This window comes from Haliotis rufescens, unplaced genomic scaffold, assembly GCF_023055435.1.
Source record: "Haliotis rufescens isolate VD_foot unplaced genomic scaffold, xgHalRufe1.0.p SCAF_34, whole genome shotgun sequence".
Taxonomy (NCBI): domain Eukaryota; kingdom Metazoa; phylum Mollusca; class Gastropoda; order Lepetellida; family Haliotidae; genus Haliotis; species Haliotis rufescens.
The window spans coordinates 4473023-4496723 of record NW_025964046.1 but is presented as its reverse complement, the minus strand read 5'-3'; the positions used below and the strand labels follow the sequence as shown (position 1 = coordinate 4496723).

Genomic DNA, 23701 nt, shown 5'->3' with positions numbered 1-23701 from the left:
GATGGAACTTAATTCTGTTCGAAGTCGCGTTAAACCAAACTCACCCACTCACTGCTATTATGATGTTATTTATGTATAACAAACTTCAGTCTTCATGCAACATATATGATTTATTGAGACGAGTACATCTGGTATAGTGTACATGATAATGGTAGACAGTTGCTGATGCGGGCGCCGCAGAACAGTGTCGCATCTCAAGCTTCTTCTTAGACAGTGCGTGTCTGGCATCTGAAACAATGGAGGTATTGAGATGAGAACTTGTAGCTAACGGTAATATTCCAGACCACTAGGCGTGGTATAATATCATATGTTGGTTGTTAAAAAATATTCCAGGTACATGACGGATGTCTGTAAATAATCGAGTTTGGACCAGACAATCCAGTGATTGGCATCATGAGCATCGATGTTTGTTTGTTATTGTCTCTGTTGTTTAACGACGCACTCAGCAATATTCCAGCTACATGACGGCGGTTTGTAAATAATCGAGTCTGGACCAGACAATCCAGAGACTGACTTTATGAGCATCGATCGCAATTGGGATCGATGACATGCATCGACCAGTCACCGAGCCTGACCACCCGATCCCGTTAGTCGCCGCTTACGACAGGCATAGTCGCCTGTTACGACAAGCATGGGTTGCTGAAGACCCGGATCTTACGTTTAGCATTTCTATATTTGTGTGAGTGCCTGGTTCTCTCCGAATCCTTCAGTATAACATCCCCCATGTGGTTCCATTTCAATCAGGGAGCGGCGGGGTAGCCGAGTGGTAAAAGGCCCGGGTTCGACTCCCCACATGGGTACAAGGTGTGAAACCCATTCGTGTTCCCCGCAGGATATCGCTAAACGTTAGCTACAAGCGGCCTAAAACCATACTCACTCTCTCTAGTCAAACATGTCAAACGTGTTCATCTATGTAGTAGGGGCGGTCGGGTAGCCCAGTGGTTAAAGCGTTCGCTCGTCACGCCGAAGACCCGGGTTCGATTCCCGACATGGGTACCATGTGTGAAGCCCATTTCTGGTGTCCCCTGCCGTGATATTGCTGGAATATTGCTAATAGCGGCGTAAACCCGTACTCACTCACTCACTCATCTATGTAGTGGCGCTGACAGCGCTGTTTAGTTAATGAAAAGTAGAGTTACAGTTATCATGGTTGTCAAAACACAATGAAATCTCTTATCTAGTTAAAGCAAAATTACCAATAGATGCATTGACGAATGATTCACTGATGAGGAGAACTACACGAGACTCCATGTGGTACTGATTTTTCGAAACGAATCTCAGAACTTTTGACACATACTTCTAACTGAAATAAGTAGGACACACACACGAATGTGATAATCACTACACTTTCTACCATTTAAAAAAAGTAAAAGTGTTTCCTATCAGAAAACAGTTTAGAGAAGCCCACACTACCGTCACGAAATGTGTCTGCATTACGTCACAATTTACATTGCTTCAAGATATATTGTAAACTCGTGAAAACAAATGTTTGGTGTGAATTTTACTAACTCGCTTGGCACTTATATCTCGGTCGTCTATGGCGCCACTATTCATTGTGCAGATTTGCGCCCCTTAGGCGTGCCAGGAGCTATGATCGTGAGGTCGTATTCCTTATTCTTCCCGATTATGTTTCACTGCTTGTTGGTTTCACTTCTGGCTTTCCTCTCAGATTCAACTGACACGCCGAGATAAAACTGAGATGATGGTTAAAGCAGCGTCACCCACATCCACGTATGGACTCAATCACACGTATCACAACAAATCAATCTCATTAAAATCAGACCTTACCGCTAACCAAAGATCTGAGGACATCCCTTTACGGGTCACGTCAGAACGACCTTTCGCGAACATTGAGCGACCAATGAAATGACTGTCAAGAAATCGACATTAGCCAATCAGAAGGCAGCTTTCTCGAGCTTTACGACACTACGACAACGCTTCGAAACATATTTTGACGTAGTCTCGATTACAAAAGTTATAACTGACCAAACAACATTCTGGAATGGCTTATAGATGGCCTAGAATGTTTGGATATACTCATAAAACCCATAACAGTGGTTCGGAATACCCTCTGTTAAATATTTCGAGGTTGCATGATTAAAAACACATTTCGACTGTCACTTTGTGGATCTGGTAAGCGACGGTCTGATTGGTTTTATGAAAGGTCGTTCTGACGTGACCCGTAATGGGATGTCCTCAGATCTTTGTTAAGCGGAAGCGAGAATTAAGATTGATTTTAATGAGATTATACAACAAATATACTGTGAAATACTAACACAGGGTTTGTGCTGGGTTTATCGGAGTCATCCCTAACAATGAACTGGCTGACGAGAGCGAGCAACCCTTCCTTCCTGTTGTCATAGCTGTCGATGCTGCGACCGTTGACAGTGAGGTCGTCGGACTCACTGCCGTCACAGTTGCCACAGAGACCGCTGAGTTGGGTTTTGAAGGTCGCAGGGACAATGACCCTGGCTATATAGTCGCCATCAAACTTGACGACGATGTTGCAAGATGTGGTGACAACGTTGTAGAAACCGTCCTTCGTGATGTTGAAGCCATCGCTACTCAGACCAACATCAACACTTGCTCCGTTTACCTGAAAATGAAAATGAAGATGAAGATGAAGATGAAAATGAAGATGAAGATGAAGATGAAGATGAAAATGAAAATGAAGATGAAGATGAAAATGAAGATGAAGATGAAGATGAAAATGAAGATGAAGATGAAAATGAAAATGAAGATGAAGATGAAGATGAAGATGAAAATGAAGATGAAGATGAAGATGAAGATGAAAATGAAGATGAAGATGAAAATGAAGATGAAGATGAAAATGAAGATGAAGATGAAGATGAAGATGAAAATGAAGATGAAGATGAAGATGAAAATGAAGATGAAGATGAAAATGAAGATGAAGATGAAGATGAAGATGAAGATGAAAATGAAAATGAAAGCGGTCCGATAGCTGCTGTATTGAAAACCCGATTGAAATAGAAAATTCTCAACCCCTTTCTTTTTTCAAAGCCAAACTTAAGACATATAATTTCAATAAATACTTTTAACTGTCACAACCGCTCGTGTGCGCTTCGAGCAACCACATAGTGGATGGAAAACAGCGTCTAAGAAATGGACCTATTATTATTGTTGCTATTGTTGTTGTTTTACGTCACAGTCACCTACTGAGAAGGCTCCAAAACATGGGCGTCTGAGCCGGATATACAAACGGTTGATAGGATGAGTAGTACTCAATGGGCTGCAATGATAAACAATCAACTTGGCCACACACTGTGACCATTCGATCCGCTTACGACAAGCGTGAGGGCTGGGGACCTACCCTAACACAGTAGGGTGGGGGTGGGGAGGGGGTGCTTGTGGGGTGGGGTGTGGTGGTGGTGTACAAGTCAGTGTCTAAACGTGTGTTATGTTTATACACCAAATTATTTGTCAATTTAGAACGGATAATCACTTTACCTTTACACAAATATAATTACTTATAGAAACGTTATTTCACATTTATTTTCGACTACCGCCGCTAAGGTCTTAAACAGTGAACAAATAAGTGAAAACTCAATGTAACGGGTACGTCCAGCGCACCTTAGAGATGAATCAAGAACAGAGTAGTGTAGATGAAGAGTGAGTGAGTGAGTTGGGTTTAACGCCGCTTTTAACAGTATTCAAGTTATATCACGAGTGCCAGCTTAATGTGGGAGGAAAGTCCGAAGTGATGCAGGTCCCAGACATTTACCACTTCGATGAAACCCACGAGCACCGGTACGGTGCTGACAAACCTAGAAAAATAATCAGGGCGAACCGGGATTCGAACCCAGAATCATAGGTTTCTGGCGTACCCAAGGGACAGTGAATCGCGGCGCCTGAGACGACCAGGCCACCCGTGCCCCTTGTAGATGAAGAAATACCGGGATGAGTGAAAAACGAACTACAGAACTTCTAGCATGTCCAGTGAACGATCTACTGTGTGTAAAACGTGAGGAAATCCCCTTTTTTGCGAAATTATTGGAACGATATATGAAGTGGTCGCTCCCTTAACCTATGTTTCTTCACCATAGCACATAGAACATCAGTAGAAACTAACCATTTAAGTCCACTGGTCCTCATAATCATAACATAAAGGGGGCGGTCGGGTAGCCTAGTGGTTAAAACGTTCGCTCGTCACGCCGAAGACCCGGGTTCGATTACCGACATGGGTACAATGTGTGAAGCCGTGATATTGCTGGAATATTGCTAAAAGCGGCGTAAAACCATACTCACTCACTCACTCATAACAAAACCCTTGGTAATGGCAAATTTCTACTAGTTCTTATCATACCTTAACTATTGGGCAGTTTAGCTAGGATTACAGTACCAGTGCTAATTTCTAACGCTGTAGAACACATAGCACAGAACATAGAACACAGAAAATAGAACACAGAACAAGGAATAAAGAAAATATAACATGGAACACAAAACATAAAACAAAACATTAAACGTAGAAAACAACACAGAACAGAGAACATGAAATACAGAACATGGAACATCCTGTTCTCGCTACCCACCAGGATACGCTTCCCGTTCCCGAGTCTGATCCTGTCTTCTCCAAGCTTCACATCAACGAGTCTCGTGAAAGCACGTTCAGGGAACTTTGACCTTGGCCTCTTCTCGTTCTTCACCTCAACTCTCACGTTACATCCTGGCGCGTCCTTGACCTCCGCCATGACATACTTGCAGTCCTCAGACAGGGACAGGTGAGCACCGTCAAACGTCGTGTAGTGGGGGTCGCCCTTGGCCATGCACGAACAGGGAGCTGGGGACGACACAGGCATGTAAAGGCATAATACTCATCAAGAGGGGGGCACGGGTGGCCCAGTCGTCTAAGGCGCCGCGATTCGCTGTGCAGAGTTGCGTCCCTTGGGCACGCCAGAAACCTATGATTGTGGGTTCGAATCCCGGTTCGCCCCGATTATGTTTCTAGGTTTGTCAGCACCATACCCGTGCTCGTGGGTTTCACCGAAGTGGTAAACGTCTGAGACCTGCATCACTTCAGGCTTTCCCCCCACATTAAGCTGACACGCCGTGATATGACTGGAATAATGTTAAAAGCGGCGTTAAACCCAACTCACTCACTCACTCATCAAGAACGGTAGTAAACGAAAATATGCTGTTGTGCTGTCACGTTTTGAAGCTATATCTTCTAAGCAGTTTCTCCACGATCCTTCAAGAGGCAGACATAAACTACTCAGACATGAGTTCCTGAATGTGCCTATAAGCTTAATTTTCTTCACTAAAATATATACCAGTATTCACCGTTATTATTATTGGGTTAGTACAACCTGTTTATGAAACGACAATTCTTTAAAAATTTATGATACGTTGATATATAAAATGCCTTAACTTTTCTCACTGCATACTGTATCTGGAATATACTCTTTTCACTATATCAATGTACTGTTACTTTCAACCGGAGAGACCGCCTCCGTGGTCTAGTGGTAGAGCGTCCGCCCGGAGAGCAGAAGGTCCGGGGTTCGATCCCCGGCCGCGTCATACCAAAAGACGTTAAGGATGGTACTTGTTGTTACCCTGTCTGGCGCTCGGCATTAAGGGGCTAAAACAAGGACTCGTCGGCTCAGAGTCGGTATACTGTGTCTGAGTGGAGTATCCATGTTAAACTGCGGCATGGCATCTCAGTGTGATAGCACTATAAATCGGCATCAGTCTGGACTAGTACAAGCAGCCACACACACACGTCCATGCACGTCGCTATATAAGTGCAATAATCTTGGACGCGAGGTTAAACCCCTTTTTACCTCAGCTCACCTTCAACCGGAGGGCGAAGGAGTCTGAGACCATGTTTTAAGCATCTTATTGCTATTTAGCAGAAGATAAAAAAACTCCTTTTCCTAAATTTCAATTTTAAGCTCTTGTTACAACCAAACAATATTTGGGTCGTAACACGAGTTAAAGAAGAAGTGCCACCTTTATCTTTATTCCCAAATAGAAATGTACTGCTGTTAAAAGGTAATGGGGATTTGAGGTGTAAGATTGTTCCCCCAGTCCGCATCAGTAAACTGAGGGCAGCTGAAACTGTCTTATTTATGTAATTGAGAATTGAAAGAACTGTTGTTAAATATGATTCTGTCTATTTTGCCATCATTCATTCCTGCAACAGTTTGTAAAAAGCAATATGTGGCTGGGTAATTGTGTGTGAAAGGAAATTGGTTCAATGAAGACTGGAGTAAGAAATGAATTTGTAACCACATGGCCCTTACCATGTCTGAAATGTTGTAAATTTGTTCCGAAAAAAGAAAACTGCCAAATTAAGGTATCTAAGACACCACTCATCAGTTGTGTATAATGGAATTTTTTTTAAACTCTCTTAAATCAATTTTTTTATCAAAACTTACAACCATGTTGGAGTATTCTTTGAGTGCTGAGTGCGAGGCAGTACAGTTAATTGTTTGAGTGCTGAGTGTGAGGCAGTGCAGTTAATTGTTTGAGTGCTGAGTGTGAGGCAGTACAGTTAATTGTTTGAGTGCTGAGTGTGAGGCAGTACAGTTAATTGTTTGAGTGCTGAGTGTGAGGCAGTACAGTTTATCGTTTGAGTGCTGAGTGTGAGGCAGTGCAGTTAATTGTTTGAGTGCTGAGTGTGAGGCAGTACAGTTAATTGTTTGAATGCTAAGTGTGAGGCAGTACAGTTAATTGTTTGAGTGCTGAGTGTGAGGCAGTACAGTTAATTGTTTGAGTGCTGAGTCTGAGGCAGTACAGTTAATTGTTTGAGTGCTGAGTGTGAGGCAGTACAGGTAATTGTTTGAGTGCTGAGTGTGAGGCAGTACAGATAATTGTTTGAGTGCTGAGTGTGAGGCAGTACAGATAATTGTTTGAGTGCTGAGTGTGAGGCAGTACAGTTAATTGTTTGAGTGCTGAGTGTGAGGCAGTACAGTTAACTGTTTGAGTGCTGAGTGTGAGGCAGTACAGATAATTGTTTGAGTGCTGAGTGTGAGGCAGTACAGATAATTGTTTGAGTGCTGAGTGTGAGGCAGTACAGTTAATTGTTTGAGTGCTGAGTGTGAGGCAGTACAGTTAATTGTTTGAGTGCTGAGTGTGAGGCAGTACAGTTAATTGTTTGAGTGCTGAGTGTGAGGCAGTACAGTTAATTGTTTGAGTGCTGAGTGTGAGGCAGTACAGTTAATTGTTTGAGTGCTGAGTGTGAGGCAGTACAATTAATTGTTTGAGTGCTGAGTGTGAGGCAGTACAGTTAATTGTTTGAGTGCTGAGTGTGAGGCAGTACAGTTAATGTTTGAGTGCTGAGTGTGAGGCAGTACAGTCAATTGTTTGAGTGCTGAGTGTGAGGCAGTACAGTTAATTGTTTGAGTGCTGAGTGTGAGGCAGTACAGTTTATTGTTTGAGTGCTGAGTGTGAGGCAGTACAGTTTATTGTTTGAGTGTTGAGTGTGAGGCAGTACAGTTAATTGTTTGAGATATAATATTGCTGACTTCACGATAATCGATATTTTTCTATTAAAAATCAAAGATATGAGAAAACCAACCACTGAGACGTTTCTTTTGTCCCTCGATTTATATATTAATCATCCAAACCATCAAAATATAAAATGTCAAGTCGGACGAGGTAATAACCTACCTTGAACTTTGACTGGTTCCGGCTCTGGGCTGGACTCCGATACTGGGACCTCTTCTGGTGCGGCTTCTTCTGGAAGAGCTGGGACCTCTGATACCACAGCTACTGGAACCTCTTCAGGTGTGGCTTCTGGAAGAGCTGGGACCTCTGATACCACAGCTACTGGAACCTCTTCAGGTGCGGTTTCTTCTGGAAGAGCTGGGACCTCTGATACCACAGCTACTGGAACCTCTTCAGGTGCGGTTTCTGGAAGAGCTGGGACCTCTGATACCACAGCTACCGGAACCTCTTCAGGTGCGGTTTCTGGAAGAGCTGGGACTTCTGATACAACAGCTACTGGAACCTCTTCAGGTGCGGTTTCTGGAAGAGCAGGGACCTCTGATACCACAGCTATTGGCGCCTTTGTTTCTGGCGCGGCTGTTTCAGGGGCGACTGTTGGTATTTCAATACGTCTCGGTGGCTCAGGAGCTTCTGGGACCTGAGGAACCAATTTGTCAACGGGCACCTCCTCTACAGATTCAGGCTCGGGAGCTAGAGCTGGTTCTACAGATTTGACAGCTGGAACATTAACAACCTGCTCCACCTCCTCCACAACAGGAACCTCCTCGACGATGGGATCCTGGGGTACCTCAACTGGAACTTCTTGTACAACAGGCACTTCTTCAACAACACCATCTACAGTGACTGGTACCTCCTTGACGACTGGCTTCTCTTCCACAAGAGGTGGCTGTGGAACTTTAACTGGAACCTCCTTGATCACAGGCACTTCTTCAACAACTTCTTCTTGGGGCTCGGGAGGAAGGACTGGTACTTGGGACACCAACGCTACCTCAGGGACAGCAACCGGCTCGTCTACCACGTTCTCTCCTGTCTCAAATATGGGTTCAGCTGGCTTGGTTTCTGGCTTAGGAACTTCAACGGGCTCAGGGATCACTTGTGTTTCCTCTTCGACTTGCTGAGCAGGGGCTTCTGGCTGAACAGGGTCGACCTCTAGTTGTGGATCAGCTGGCACAGCTTCGGGTTCCAGTTCGACTTCCTGCACTGGAACTTCTGGGTCTACCTGGAGTTCTGGCTCTGTAGGCTCTTCTGCCGGCTCTTCCGGTTCTACTGGTTCTTCTGGGACAAGCTCTACAACGTTTTCAGGGATGATCTCATCTTCTACGTCAACCTTAGGGGGATCCACCACTGCCGGCTTTAGTTCCGGGGGCACCTCGGGGACTGCAAACAAACAAGATTATGGATCCACATGCCAATAATTTTTTTACTCAAAATACCGTTCTCGGTTCCGGTACCAGATTGGCTTTGATATTTACTGCTTCCGAGTTCTGGTAAATTGCAAAACAAGACGAATTTAAATAAATGAGGACACAATTCGACAGACACAGTTATCCTTATTCTCTCTTTCGAAGGATATTTTTACGTAGTGGTATGATTATATTAAAGTAACGGCTGGTCAATAGTGGTTATCTGCCTGTAAATGAATACATATATGAACATGAACTATTTGGCACTTAGTGGCTTACACTGTAGTGAGACACAGGAGGTGACGCCATCACCGCTGAAACCATTGAAGCATGCGCATTTCCTCTCTCCTTCAAACAGACCACACATGGCGTTAGATGCGCACTTCTGTCCCACCACGACGTCGACAAAGACGGGAAGACCACTGACCTTCTTGCACTCCCTCACTGTGCTGCAGTCGTCGGCAGACAACTTCGTGCCGATCTACAGGACAATAAGATAAAGGAGGTTCTACTACTTGTTTCTTTAGTGAGTGAGTGAGCGAGTGAGTGAGTTAATATTTAACGTCACATCGGCAGTATTTCAGCCATATCGTGACGATGTTTCTTTAGTGATTCAACACCGTGGTCTATCGCACTGAATGAAGACATGTTGGCATGGCTATCAACTTCTTCATTCTTTTAAAGCGGGGGCGGTGGTATAGCCTAGTGGTTAAAGCGTTCGCTCGTCACGCCGAAGACCCGGGTTCGATTCCCGACAAGGGTACAATGTGTGAAGCCCATTTCTGGTGTCCCCCGCCGTGATATTGCTTGAATATTACCACTCACTCACTTTTAAAGCGACGAGTCGGTACAGGTGCTGGAACCTTTTTCAAGCAAGTTCTTCAAACGCTTGAAAAAACGACCATCTCAAATCTGTAAGTCATGTCTGAATTCATTGCTTCTACTGAAGCACCTTCTAAATGCCACGTTATCACACTGACGGCAAACCCATGTGAGGCTCAAGCATTTCCCTCGTTATCGCTTAGGATACCAAGAGGTCTGGAACTTTTTTTCAATAAAATGACACCTCTACTCTCTTATATCTATAAATATATGACATGACAACATGAATGACAACGAACTATGGCCAACACGTGAAAAGGTATTTTTTTAGAACTACATACTCATAAGCAATTGTAAGCTGAATATAATGAGTGAGTGAGTGAGTGAGTTTGGTTTTACGCCGCTTTTAGCAATATTCCAGCAATATCACGGCGGGGGACACCAGAAATGGGCTTCACACATTGTACCCATGTCGGGAATCGAACCCGGGTCTTCGGCGTGACGAGCGAACGCTTTAACCACTGGGCTACCCGACCGCCCTAGCTGAATATAAAATCTCTGTGAGAAATTATGATAGATTACGTACAGGGAAATAGTCTCTGGTTTCGACACAGCCACAGTCTTCCTGCTTGACGCATTCTTCTCCGCTCAGTATGTATCCCGCCGCGCATTCACAACCTTCCCTTGGGTCAAGGTCACATAGTGCAGACGAAAGCGAGGCTCCACATTGTTGACGACATCCGGTTATTTCAGGATTATAGAAGCTGTTGGCTCCACAGTCCATGGCTACATAAAAAATTAGTGTTTGTTTAATAAAGTAGAAAAGGGCCGTATACAAGAGAGGGGCCATTTAAACTGGCAGAATCACGATTGGGTTTGGTTGGGCGTGAAGCTGTGAAAGGATCCATGAACGATGTATTTGAACAAATTATTTACGAGGATCTATTTACGAGTTTCTCATCGTCACATTAACGTTATATGACGTCAAGTTTTGAAACGAAAACGCCCTGCCGACGAAATTGTAGGTCTGATGACATTGTGTGCAATATGACGTCAGTTCTGTGACGTGAGACTGGCTGAATTCAGCCTGCTATCGAAAAGGGTATTCATCAAGATCAAAATCAGGAATATCTACATTGTGCATCGAATCAAAAGCGACTAAACACGGTAATGTCAACTGTATAGAGTTAGAGCTGTCGCAGAGTTAAATCACAATACCTTTTATGAATGAAGATAATATTTAGTTTGTTTTGTTTGTTTGCTGTTTAATGCCGCACTAAGCAATATTCCAGCTATATGACGGCGGTCTGTAAATAATCGAATCTGGACCAGACAATCCAGTGATTAACACCATGAGCACCATAACACCATCGAGATACGATGACATGCATCAACCAAGTCACCGAGCCTGACCACCCGATCCCGTTAGTCGCCTCTAACGACAAGCATAGTCGCCTTTTACGGCAAGCATTGGTTGCTGAAGACCTATTCTACCCCGGATCTTTACGGGTAGAAGAATACATTATAAAATAATATATGAAGTAACCTTACGGCACATATTGGCTGATCTCCACTTGACGTTGAAACCGCTCTCCTCACACTCGGAAGCGAATGCCTCGAGACTCTTACAGAGGGCACCTTTCATCTCGTCCTCATCGTCCTTGTGTAGACAGGCGTCGAATGTGCAGGCCTCGTAGTACTCCTGGACCTCCCCGCTGAGGGCGTTGATACACGCCGCGAACGGCCCACTCCTGTCCTTGATCATCCCACACTTGTCCGTGGCGTCCAGCTGGTTGATGACATCAGCACCGCAGTTGATGTCCGGCTCCACCACGCGGCAGCTGCAGGTACGTCATGAACTACATATTAATACACTGTGGGTACGTCATGAACTACATATTAATACACTGCGGGTACGTCATGAACTACATATTAATACACTGTGGGTATGTCATGAACTACATATTAATACACTGCGGGTACGTCATGAACTTCATATTAATACATCGCGGGTACGTCATGAACTTCATATTAATAAACCGTGGGTACGTCATGAGCTACATACTAATACACTATGGGTACGTCATGAACTTCATATTAATACACTGCGGGTACGTCATGAACTACACATAACCACACTGTAGGAACGTCATCAACTACACATTACCACGCTGCAGGAACGTCATCAACTACACATTACCACACCGCAGGAACGTCATCACATTGCTTTACTTGAGTAACGTCATCAATTATTGCAATACTGAAGTAACGTCACAAATTACACATTGCTTTACTACAGAAACGTTATCTCTTTTACTTTACAACGCAGTCGATGTGTCCACCGTCGGATTACCAAAGCGGCATTAAATCAATCCAACATCAAATACGTCATATATATGTTTGTTATCCCAAATGCCGACTTACTTGTCTGTGTTGTCGGGCTTGTCGGAGTTGTCGAACACTAGGTAGCTGTTGCCGATCTGGGAGAACTTGGTGTCGAGCGTGCTGACGTCTGTACCATTACTCAACCGGAAGTCGTCCTCGATTCCGTTACAGTCTCCACAGAGACCGGTCATGCGCGTAGCATATCTCTTTGGGACCTTGACCTTTACAAGGTGAAGGCCGTCGAAAGCGACCTCTATCCCGCACATCGTAGTGACCTGAACAAACTGGCCGTTGATCGTGACTGACAGCTTGCCGTTTGCCCCAATAAATGGCGGGTACTTCCGGAGACCGTTAACCTGTGGAATCAGAGAGGCAGCAAAATGTATGTTTTGACCTACAGTAAACTACGGTTATAACGAACACGCTTATAACGAACTAACGGATATAACGAACTAACTTTTTAGTCCCGATTATATGCTGTAGTTATGCTGTATATATGCTTATAACGAATTACGGTTATAACGAATTAAAATTAGTAGTCCCTTTGAGTTTGTTATAACCGTAGTTTACTGTGTATAACTTTGATCAGACAACATCCTGGTTTTTATATGTATGTTGTAACCACACATTCATTGATTTAAATTTGAGCAAGATATATATTTTTTTAAAACCACCCTCATGCATTATTAGCATTTGCCATTGTATGGTTATGTTGTTTCACCGTTTATGCCTTCCCTGATATTTGAATTGAGTTGTGTTTAACGCCATTTTGAACGGTTGTTCAGTGACAGCATGACTAGCAGCTTGATGTTCGTAAAGATCCAAACATACAGAGGCCGCATGGTGCTTGCGGACTGAAAGTTGACCAAACAAGAAGCAGATCCTGGCACAGATAAGGCCACTAATTACGAGCTTCAGATCAATAGGTCATCTAGTCCAACACAGTTGTACCTGAGCGTGATTCACTTACATAAACCTTCCTCCTGAGAGCCAATCTGACAGTAAGGCCGTAGATGCTGAAGTCGATCAGCCTCGCCCATGAAACCATTGTTTTTCCATCTCTGACCTCGTTCTTGATTTCCACGTTGAAAGCGCAAGGGTCTGATTGGTCAATGGACTTGGACAGCGTGTACATGCACTCTCCCATGAAGTTAATCATCTGACCGTCGAACGTCCGGTAGTGAGGGTCCCCGTTCACCTTACACCGGCAGAAGTCTGGGACAAACAGAAGGTACTGGACAAACCAGCTAGGGCATACATGGCTACGGCTACTAAAACGGAGTTTCAAAATACTTCAAGATCATGGTTTGCCTTGCAAAGCGCCATATGCGTTGTTTCTGTTTTTCGACAATATTCCCGCAAAATCACGACGGGTGAAGAATGGGCTTGTCCCCTTCATGGTTAAAGTTCATGTATATATAATTTCACCTGATAGACTCCGAGTGGGTAAAATACGCTCGATTCCTTACATAGAGCTTTTTCAAGGTTACCTCGGCAGGGCTATAGCCGGATAAGTACTTTTCCACTCACTCGTTCTCCCGCTCGGCTGCCCCCCAAAATACCCACCACCCAGACTATCCACCCAGACCATCCATCCACACCAGCCACCAGACCATCCGCCCGCACCACTCACAAGACCATCCGTGAAGACCATCCACCCAGACCATCCACCCACACCACTCACCCGCACCACTCTCAAGACCATCCGCCCAGACCATCAACCCACACCACCCGACCACACCACTCATAAGACCATCCGCCCAGACCATCCACCCACACCACTTACCCACACCACTCACAAGACCATCCGTCCAGATCATCCACCCACACCACCCACCCACACCACTCACAAGACCATCCGTCCAGATCATCCACCCACACCACTCACCCACACCACTCACAAGACCATCCACCCAGCCCAAACACAGCACCAGTACATCCACTCACACAGTCACTCACTCCTTATTCGTTTTGAGACATTTGAATCTCACCTTCGTCAGCTGCTACCACGTCTCCTGTTTGAGGTAGCTCTGGAACAACAAGAACACCAACATCGTCACAATAGCAATACAGTAAACTACGGTTATAACGAACACGCTTATAACGAACTGACGGATGTAACGAATTTATTTTTTGGTCCCGGCCATTGCTGTATATATGCTGTATATATGCTTATAACGAACTACGGTTATGAGGAACTAAAATTAGCAGTCCCTTTGAGTTCGTTTTAACCGTAGTTTACTGTACTTTCTCTAGGTGTAGTTCTTTAACGTAAAAGAATGGGACACCTCTGTCTGTATCCCCACCTTTGTCTCTCATAACGGGAACAAAGCATAGACACCTGGTTCCATGGAGTGGATGTTTGTTACATCATAGCATCATCATATGGTGAGATCAAATGGGGTTTAACGTCGCGTCCACGATTATGGCACTTATATAGCGCCCTGCATGCACGTGTGTGTGTGTGTGTGGCTGCTTGTACTGGTCCGGACTGATGCCGATTTATAGTGCTAGCACACTGAGATATCATGCCGCAGTTTAACATGAATACCCCACTCAGACACAGTATACTGACTCCAAGCCGACCAGTCCTTGTTTTAGCCCTTTAATGCCGAGCGCCAGACAGGGTAACAACAAGTGCCATCTTTTTACGTCTTTTGTGTGACGCGGCCGGGGATAGAACCCCGGATCTTCCACTCTCCGGGCGGACGCTCTACCACTAGACCACGAAAGCGGTCCTCATCAAATAGGAGATACTAGCTGACACACTGGATGAAAAATATTGCATGGTATTTGTAATAATATGCACATGCGTCTGTGGGGGACAGCGTGGGGAACAAATCACCAGGTTTACACTATACCTTCAACAGCAACGTTTCCCTCGCCTCCGATGTTGGGTGTTGGGGGGGTCAAGCTACCTTTTACACTAGAACCTGGGACGACCAATCCTACACCACCAGTATGTACCGTCTTCCGAGACTTCCCGTGAGACTTCTTATGAGACTTCCCATGTGACTTCTTATGAGACTTCCCGCGTGACTTTCCATGAGACTTCTTATGGGACTTCCCGTGAGACTTCCCACGTGACTTCCCATGAGACTTCTTATGGGTCTTCCCGTGTGACCTCCCGTGAGACTTCCCGTGAGACTTCTCGTGACTGTGTTTGAGGAGGCTGATGACCTTGGATGCGCCCTTCACGGCGACAGCTCCGACATTTTTGACAACACTGTGCGTCTTGGACAGAGCTTTGTGGACAATGGAAACCGCTCCCCGGACCTCTCCCATTTTAGCGGACACTACCTTCTTAACAACTGACCCGGCACCGTGGACGAGCTTCTTTACGCCTGTTCTGACACTGCCCGCATGGATGACGCTGTGGGCTTTAGACCCGATCTTCCTCCCGATGCTATGGATGCCTCTCCCCGCGCTCTTCACGCGAGACACCACCTGTACAACAGAGGAGACATGTAGATAGGATCCGGGTTAGAATAGATCTTCAGCAATCCATGCTTGCCGTAAAAGGCGACTATGCTTGTCGTAAAAGGTGACTAACGGGATCGGGTGGTCAGGCTCGCTGACTTGGTTGATGCATGTCATCGATCCCAGTTGCGTGGATCGATGCTCATGATATTGATCACTGGATTGTCTGGTCCAGACTCGATTATTTACAGACCGCCGTCATATAGCTAGAATATTGCTGAGTGCGGCGTTAAACAACAAACCAACCAACCAACATGTAGATAGGGTAATACTTTCACGCATGGCCTACCAATATTCCAACAGATTTCATTCCCAACAGCGTCCAATGCTTCACGCCATAGAGCTGTACATGTAAAGGGCGTCTAGATACGCTAGTTGTACCATGACGTTGAAGCTAATTGCATAAACAACGTCGGGTTGAAACCGCTCGGTATGTGCAAATAAATGTTCCAAATTTGGGAAGGTTTATATATCTGGCAAATATTCATAGTAACAAAGGGACGGTTGTTCTAATTATTAATTGATTTAATTTTATCATCCAAAACTGGCTCCCACAGGAGATATCACTTGGATTAGATCAAGCGATATCTACAATGAAGATATCGCTGCAATGAAATTACATCACAATGCTTTGCAGACCAATGTAGGCAAGCCTCGGAATTTTTCCACTTTTATCAACTCGTGTTGATATATTTGATATCAAAAGACACGAGGGTGAGATTCTCTATATCTCACCTACTTTTTCAACCGTAAGGAAATTAATATGCTTACATATATTTTTTTAGATAACTGTTTTCAGTCAGAAGGACATACTGTCTTTCTCTATGAAAGGGTGAGGTGAAATTTGGTTTAACGTCGCGTCCAAGATTAGTGCACTTATATAGCGACGTACATGCACGTGTGTGTATGGCTGCTTGTACTAGTCCAGACCGATGCTGATTAATAGTACTAGCACACTGAGATATCAGGCCCCAGTTTAAGATGAATACCCCACTCAGACACAGTATACTGACTCCGAGCCGACCAGCCCTTGTTTTAGCCCCTTAATGTCGAGTGCCAGACAGGGTAACAACAAATACCATCTTTTTACGTCTTTTGGTATGACGCGGCCGGGGATCGAACCCCGGACCTTCCGCTCTCCGGGTGGACGCTCTACCACTAGGCCACGGAGGAGCTAAAGAATTTCTGTGGGACACACAAGACATCCGGATATTCCCACATACCCGACACACACATGAGCACGGGCATGGTGCTGGCAAACCTAGAAACATAATCGGGGCGAACCCATCTTCCCGAGGCAAGAGAGTTAACTGACTACAAAAGTCCAGTTTCCACCCTAGCCGAACTAGGCTGGTATTATGGAGTTACATTTTGGCTGGACTAACGAGTCTATGCATATTCCAATCAAAATCCCGCGTCGAAATCGAAATCTGTCGTGCAGATTTCGGTCGATTGCAAGGTTTGCAAAGCATATGCATCGCCAACTCGTTGTCAGCAGATATTTTCCAAATCTGTTCATGTTTTTAATCAAGGTGCTCACGTGATTTGATGCACTTCGCGATGTAAGACCCGTTTTATCACAATATAGATCTTGTTAATGGATCAAGATCGTCTGACTGGGCGCCACCATTTTGTGCGAAGCAAACGCAAGTGATACAAGAGGTGGAATCTGATTGGTCCATAGGAGAGGCTTAGAAGGGACATAACTGGTAATAGCCACTGGTGCCGCTACGATCGAACCCAGTAATTCCAGCCTAGTTCAAGAAGGGTGGAAACTGGACTTTTAAAGCCAGTTAACTCTCTTGCCTCGGGAAGATGCACATACCCGACACACACACACACACACCAGGCCATCATTCTAAAATTACAGCGGGACGACGTTAGTACGTTGTGGCAAACGAGTGTTGGCGATCTTGGACGATAGGGCACTGTTGCACCTGAGAGTTGGCGTGGCATGGCCACAGCGACATAAACATGCTCTTCTCCCTCTTACCTTCTGAGCAAATGACCTGACGTTGTGGCCGGTGCTCTTGACCTTTGACCCGACTTTCCTGGCAAATGATTTGGCTCCGCTGACGACACTCCTGACTCCTGACCTGATCTTATGGAGCTTGTTGGAGCCTCTGAAGAAACTAACGACCTTGGAGTGAGCGCTCCTGGCAACGGAGCCGACTTTCCTGGCAGCGTGTCTCACACCAGAGCCCACCTTCCTGCCAGCGTGTCTCACACCAGAGCCGACCTTACGTGCAGCTTTCTTAATACCTCTGCCAATCTTCCCCAAGAGTCCCCCTGGCAATTTACAATAAAAACAGGACGTTAAAGGATGGTACTTGTTGTTACCCTGGCTGGTGCTCGGTACTACCTGCATTAGAACCAGCTACCACACACACATGGTTCTTTATGTTTGTTGTTTAACACCGCACTCAGCAATATTCCAGCTATATAACGGCGGTCTGTAAATATAATCGAGTCTGCTAGTTAGGTGTAGAAAAACCCAGTGACAGTGACAATAGCATGATAAGGTAAGCCACGTGGTGGGATTAAACAGCCCTTGGAGTGAAGGGTCGATGACTGCCTTTACGAATAAATATTTTGAAAGTATTGAACAGCACTTAATATTCTTGTGTCTGATTTAGCTGTATCTAGCCTTATTGGTGTATGTATTCAAGGTACCAGTGGTGTATATTGCGTGGTATTTGTGAGCTACGTGTATATCGTTAGGAGAGAGAGAGAATATTTTATAAGAAGATGTCGAGTGCAAATAACATAAACATACTGCATCAAAAAAACAAAAAAAAACAATTATCATCGGTATTGCACCCAGCCTTTACAGGCTTATGAGACATCGTATGTACATTAAAACATGCATAAAAGTATCCAAGTAAAACATTGTAAGCTTTTTTCTTACATTGTACCATCATCTTTTCTTATTCCAGCAGCCAAGGAAATGTCAATTTTGTTGAACACCATATTTTAACGTTATATGTGCATATTAAGATCGCAATATATATGTATATCGTTAGGTCTTTGAAACACAACGTTTCGGAGTATATGCTTACTCCTTCATCAGGTGAATGAATGCCATCAGCGCTAGTTACTGTAAAGTGTTGGCGTCCATTGTCTATTGCTAATCACCTATCAGCGCCAATCATCTGTCGGCTTCCTTTGTTAGCTTGTACCCTTTGATAGTTTCCACCTTTCGTTATCTTATTAATTTTGTTGTCCTTACATGTACATAAATGCTCTCTGCCTCATGGCATTCATTCACCTGATGAAGGAGAAAGCATATACTCCGAAACGTTGTGTTCCTCATAATAAAGAAGTTGACATCCATAAATTCTCTTCCTTTGTATATTTTTAGTTAAGAACTTACATCTCTTCTTTCGAAGCAACAGGTCCAATGGCTTTCTTTCTGCAAGAATATACTGACGTTGAAATCACTATATCAAAAACATACACGTGATAAGAAACGAAACAAATCCTTGTAAATAATTCTTCTAGAGATGATGATATTCGGTGTTCCACATGTTGCTATGAATCGAGAAGTAAATTGGAAATATCTCCTGTAACTAAATTACAGACACGTGAAACCCCGAAATTCTAGACCTCGGTTATCCGGACACCCCATGCTCCAGATGACCTCTGTAAGGCCCACATTATACCTGTTGGGTTTAAGTACCAGTGGACCTTAAAATTCGAAAATTAAAAAAGATATATAATCAAAACGACAACCGTCGATGGCAAAAGTTGCTTTGACAATAAAAACAATTCAAGTGATAACTCGTCATCACAATCCACTATGAAGGCCACTGTTTCTACAAACCTCTATCAGGTTTCAAATACATAATATTTATAAGGACCCATGACCAGGGCCCACTTGCACAAAGCGATCTTAGCGCTAAGACGATCTTAACTCCCATACTTTAGCATAGGCTTACAATAGTCTTAGCGCTAAGAACGCTTTGTGCAAGTGGGCCCAGGACAACATCTATAATTTTTTATTCACCAATCCAAAATAAACTTTAAGATGATTAAAAACATCTCGTACATTGCATTTTGTTATTTACTTTTTCGACCTACAGACCAAAGGTTTCACTATCAAAATCGTAGACCCCAAAACGTCTTCTACTTGTAACTTTATTGGGAAGGTCTACGGATATATACTCATCCCCAAAAGAAACGCGAACGATAGACACACATAGAGAGAAGTATTTACATTAAGAAGAGATGTTTCCAACGTGTTCCAATTAATGACAAAACTGACAATCTGTATAGAGTGGCAGGGCTGTCGTCGGTCATTCCTGACAGTGAAACAGTCATGTAGTCATAATATAATAACGGTTTAAAGTCGTTCAGATTTGGTATCGTGTAGAAATTTGGATGTTTTACCTTCAGAGTTCGCTTGGCCGTTGATAGCTGCAAAAATGAACAGATATAGATTGCATATGAACTGTCACGAATATGACTTGTCACGAATAAGGTTGTAACGAATATGACTTGTCACGAATATGGCTTGTCACGAATATGACTTGTCACGAATAAGGTTGTCACGAATATGAGTTGTCACGAATAAGGTTGTCACGAATAAGGTTGTCACGAATATGACTTGTCACGAATATGGCTTGTCACGAATATGACTTGTCACGAATAAGGTTGTCACGAATATGACGTGTCACGAATATAAGCTGTCGCGAATATGACGTGTCACGAATATGACTTGTCACGAATATGACTAGACGAATATGACTTGTCACGAATGCGACTTGTCACGAATATGAGTTGTCACGAATATGACTTGTCACGAATATGACGTGTCACGAATATGACTTGTCACGAATACGACTTGTCACGAATATGACGTGTCACGAATATGACTTGTCACGAATACGACTTGTCACGAATTTGACTTGTCACGAATATGAATGTCACGAATATGAGTTGTCACGAATATGAGCTGTACCCAGGGGTTTCCCCAGGAATGTGGAAGTAGTCCGTCAGTGTTTACGTCCTTTCAAGAATACGGTCTCGTGAAAAACGTATTAACGTCAACGTCCCTTTCAAGAATACGGTCTCGTGAAAAACGTATTAACGTCAAATTCATTCACTAATGAGCGTCAATTTCGCGGTAACCTCTTGTCCAATGAAAAATCTGTATATCGTATAAACTTCACATTAAAAAAATATTCAACGATGCAACCATCTCCAGATTTAAAAACAGAAAAGACATGTCTCCTTTCTGCCATGATTAAAAGGCGCAGCGGTGCGGTCAGATTGGTCATCGCTCATTAAGTAAAATAATCCATCCTCCAATAATCATAGTGGAATCTACATACCTCTTTTTGTTCGAAATAATTCCGATGGATTGTAAACAGCGTTGTTCACTGAAACAGGGAGAATAAAGGTCAACACATTTGCCTTCAGTAATATTTGTAACTGATGTTGTGGTCTGTTATTGGATTTTCAAAAAAACAAACGCTATGGTTTTTACCCCCTTGACTGTACAGTGCATGATGTAGCCATTATATTGTGATTTGTAACCTTAACCCATCTTATAAACCTATTCATTGGGATCGCTATTAAGTAAGAGACTTCTTTCTATAGACATTAAAACCTATTGTGATGTTTTACTTTCCAGTCGGGTTAAATCTCATAAACAGGGACGTTGTAATGTCCCTGGGATTTTATTAATATAACTTCCGTTCAGATTGTAACATGTAATGAAATATAAAATCAAATGACAAATGTTTTCTTCATATTCCCGAGGATCGAACTCGCAACTTTCATATCTGTAGCCCAGTGAGTGTACCACGAGGCTACAGAGGTGTTGATAAGCTTCAAGGGTTTTTAGAATGTCCTTTTTAAGATCCGTACGCCAGCAACAGATATTTTACGCGCGTTTCCTAAGGTTCATGGAAAGTATGTTCGAAACATAAAAATGTTGATAAATGTTGTTTTAAGTTTCTTTTTGTCGGTTTATAAGCATGAAAAACACTTTCCCTCGGTTTTGGTAGACAGAGCATGCCCCCTTGGTTTTTCCCTCTCCCCAGGGCATGCTCTGTCTACCAAAACCTCGTGAGCGTGTTTTCTCCAATACATACAAACCAGTTCTTTCAAATTTCAAAGAACCATGATATTACTCGTCCAGTGCTAGTTACCTTTGAGAGCTGTTCGGAGGCGCTCGTCCACGTCAACTTTCCTCTTGTTCCTACCAACGGCTAAAAGTTAAATAAATATAAAATCAAGTAAGTTGATGAATTGCCCATATCAATTATTGTTTGTTTGTTTGTTTGTTTATTTGTTTGCTGTTTAATGTCGCACTCAGCAATATCCCAGCTCTATGGCAATGTGAAAACAATCGAATCTGGATCAAACAATCCACTGATCAATATAGTGAGCAACGATCCAAGAAAACCAAGTCACCGAGCCTGACCACCCGATCCATTGGGTCACCTCTCACGTCCAACAAAGATGGGGACAAATGACAGATAATAATTTAATCGCATCCTTACATATATCTATTTATCTATGATATTGACATTAGGAAAGAAACTGTATAGTGAGTGAGTGAGTGAGTGAGTTGGGTTTAACGCCACTTTTAACAGTATTCCAGTTATATCGCGGCGTGTCAGCTTAATTTTTGGAGGAAAGCCCGAAGTGATGCAGGTCTCAGACGTTTACCACTTCGGTGAAACCCACGAGCACGGGTATGGTGCTGACTAACCTAGAAACATAATCGGGGCGAACCGGGATTCGAACCCACAATCATAGGTTTCTGGCGTGCCCAAGGGACGCAACTCTGCACAGCGAATCGCGGCGCCTTAGACGACTGGGCCTACCGTGCCCCCCAAACTGTATAGATGTCAACTTCTTTATTATGAGGAACACACCGTTGCGGAGTTTATGCTCACTCCTTCATTCGCCTGATGAAGGAGTCAGCACATACTCCGAAACGTTCCTCATAATAAAGAAGTTGACATCCATAAATAATCTTCCTTATGTGTATCACTTCTAAATGCCTTTCAAGACTTGATATTGACATTAATTATTTATTTCAGATTATCATGAATATTATGAACAAATACTAACTTCAAACAAATATCGATTCACATTTCTTTTTAAAAAATGTATTTTCAGATAGAAGTACGAAGAGCCCATATTTTACTCTTAATTTTCTTGATAATTAACACTTTTCCGCTATATACATTTTTGTTTCAAGGAAATATGTTCAAACATGAATACCATTCCAAAATAATGCAGCAATATCTAACAAACATTTGAAAAGTAAATTTCGAAACTGACTAACGAATGACTACGTGGCATGATATCACTTGGTTTGAAACTATGGTGTGTCATTAAAAAGTAAATAACTTCTTTGAGACGCATTTAGAAGTTGGAGTACTAAGTAAGGATAAGATATATGGATGAACAACTTCTTTATTACAACCAGGAGCGACGCTTTGGTGTAGTGAGTGAGTTGGGTTTCACGCCGCTTTTCACAGTATTACATTTATATCACGGCGTGTCAGCTTAATGTGGGAGGAAAGCCCGAAGTGATGCAGGCCTCGGACGTTTACCACTTCGGTGAAACCCACGAGCACGGGTATGGTGCTGACAAACCTAGAAACATAATCAGGGCGAACCGGGATTAGAACCCAATCATAGGTATCATAGGTATCTGGCGAGCCCAAGGGACGCAACTCTGCACAGCGAATCGCGGCGACTCAGACGACTGGGCCACCTGTGCCCCCACGTTTCAATGTAGGTTCTAAAACAGTTATCAAGCAACGTCGTTCCTAATTATAATAAAGAAATTGTTCATCCATATATCGTATCCTTACTTAGTACTCCAACTTCTAAATGCCCCTTAAAGAAGTTAATATTCCTAAAAAGTAAATAATTATCATCAGAATAAACATCTGTTTATATATAAGAAATTATCAAACACAAATGAGGACTCACCGGCTCCGGCAGCCAGGCCAAGCACCAGGGCAGCAACAAACAGCACCGCAGTCCTCATGGTGGTCGCAGACGATGTTCCCACCACACTTCATAAAACACCCTTTATACCCCCGCCCCTCCATCGGGTCTTTCCGCTCCCGATCGGTACACTCCGGAAATTACAAGTCACATATGTCGGAAACATC

The 23701-nt window shown here is 43.6% G+C and overlaps 1 protein-coding gene across 2 annotated transcripts; it reads right to left on the bottom strand.

Annotated features, from left to right (window-relative positions):
- Positions 1-91: 91 nt before the first annotated feature.
- On the bottom strand, positions 92-23582 carry LOC124115338 (zonadhesin-like). Of its 2 annotated transcripts, XM_046476280.2 has the most exons (18): positions 23517-23582; positions 21713-21772; positions 20891-20938; positions 19947-19973; positions 18931-18969; positions 17551-17846; positions 14939-15524; positions 14069-14107; positions 13048-13292; positions 12117-12433; positions 11244-11533; positions 10279-10478; positions 9150-9351; positions 8003-8844; positions 7630-7888; positions 4551-4798; positions 2277-2596; positions 92-228 (listed from the first exon to the last, which is right to left on the bottom strand). In XM_046476280.2, the coding sequence occupies exons 1-18, from the start codon at positions 23572-23574 to the stop codon at positions 207-209; spliced, it is 4098 nt and encodes a 1365-aa protein (XP_046332236.2). In that variant the 5' UTR covers positions 23575-23582; the 3' UTR covers positions 92-206. The 2 variants fall into 2 exon arrangements, with proteins under 2 accessions (XP_046332236.2, XP_046332235.2); XM_046476279.2 differs by having other exon boundaries at positions 7630-8844.
- Positions 23583-23701: the final 119 nt, after the last annotated feature.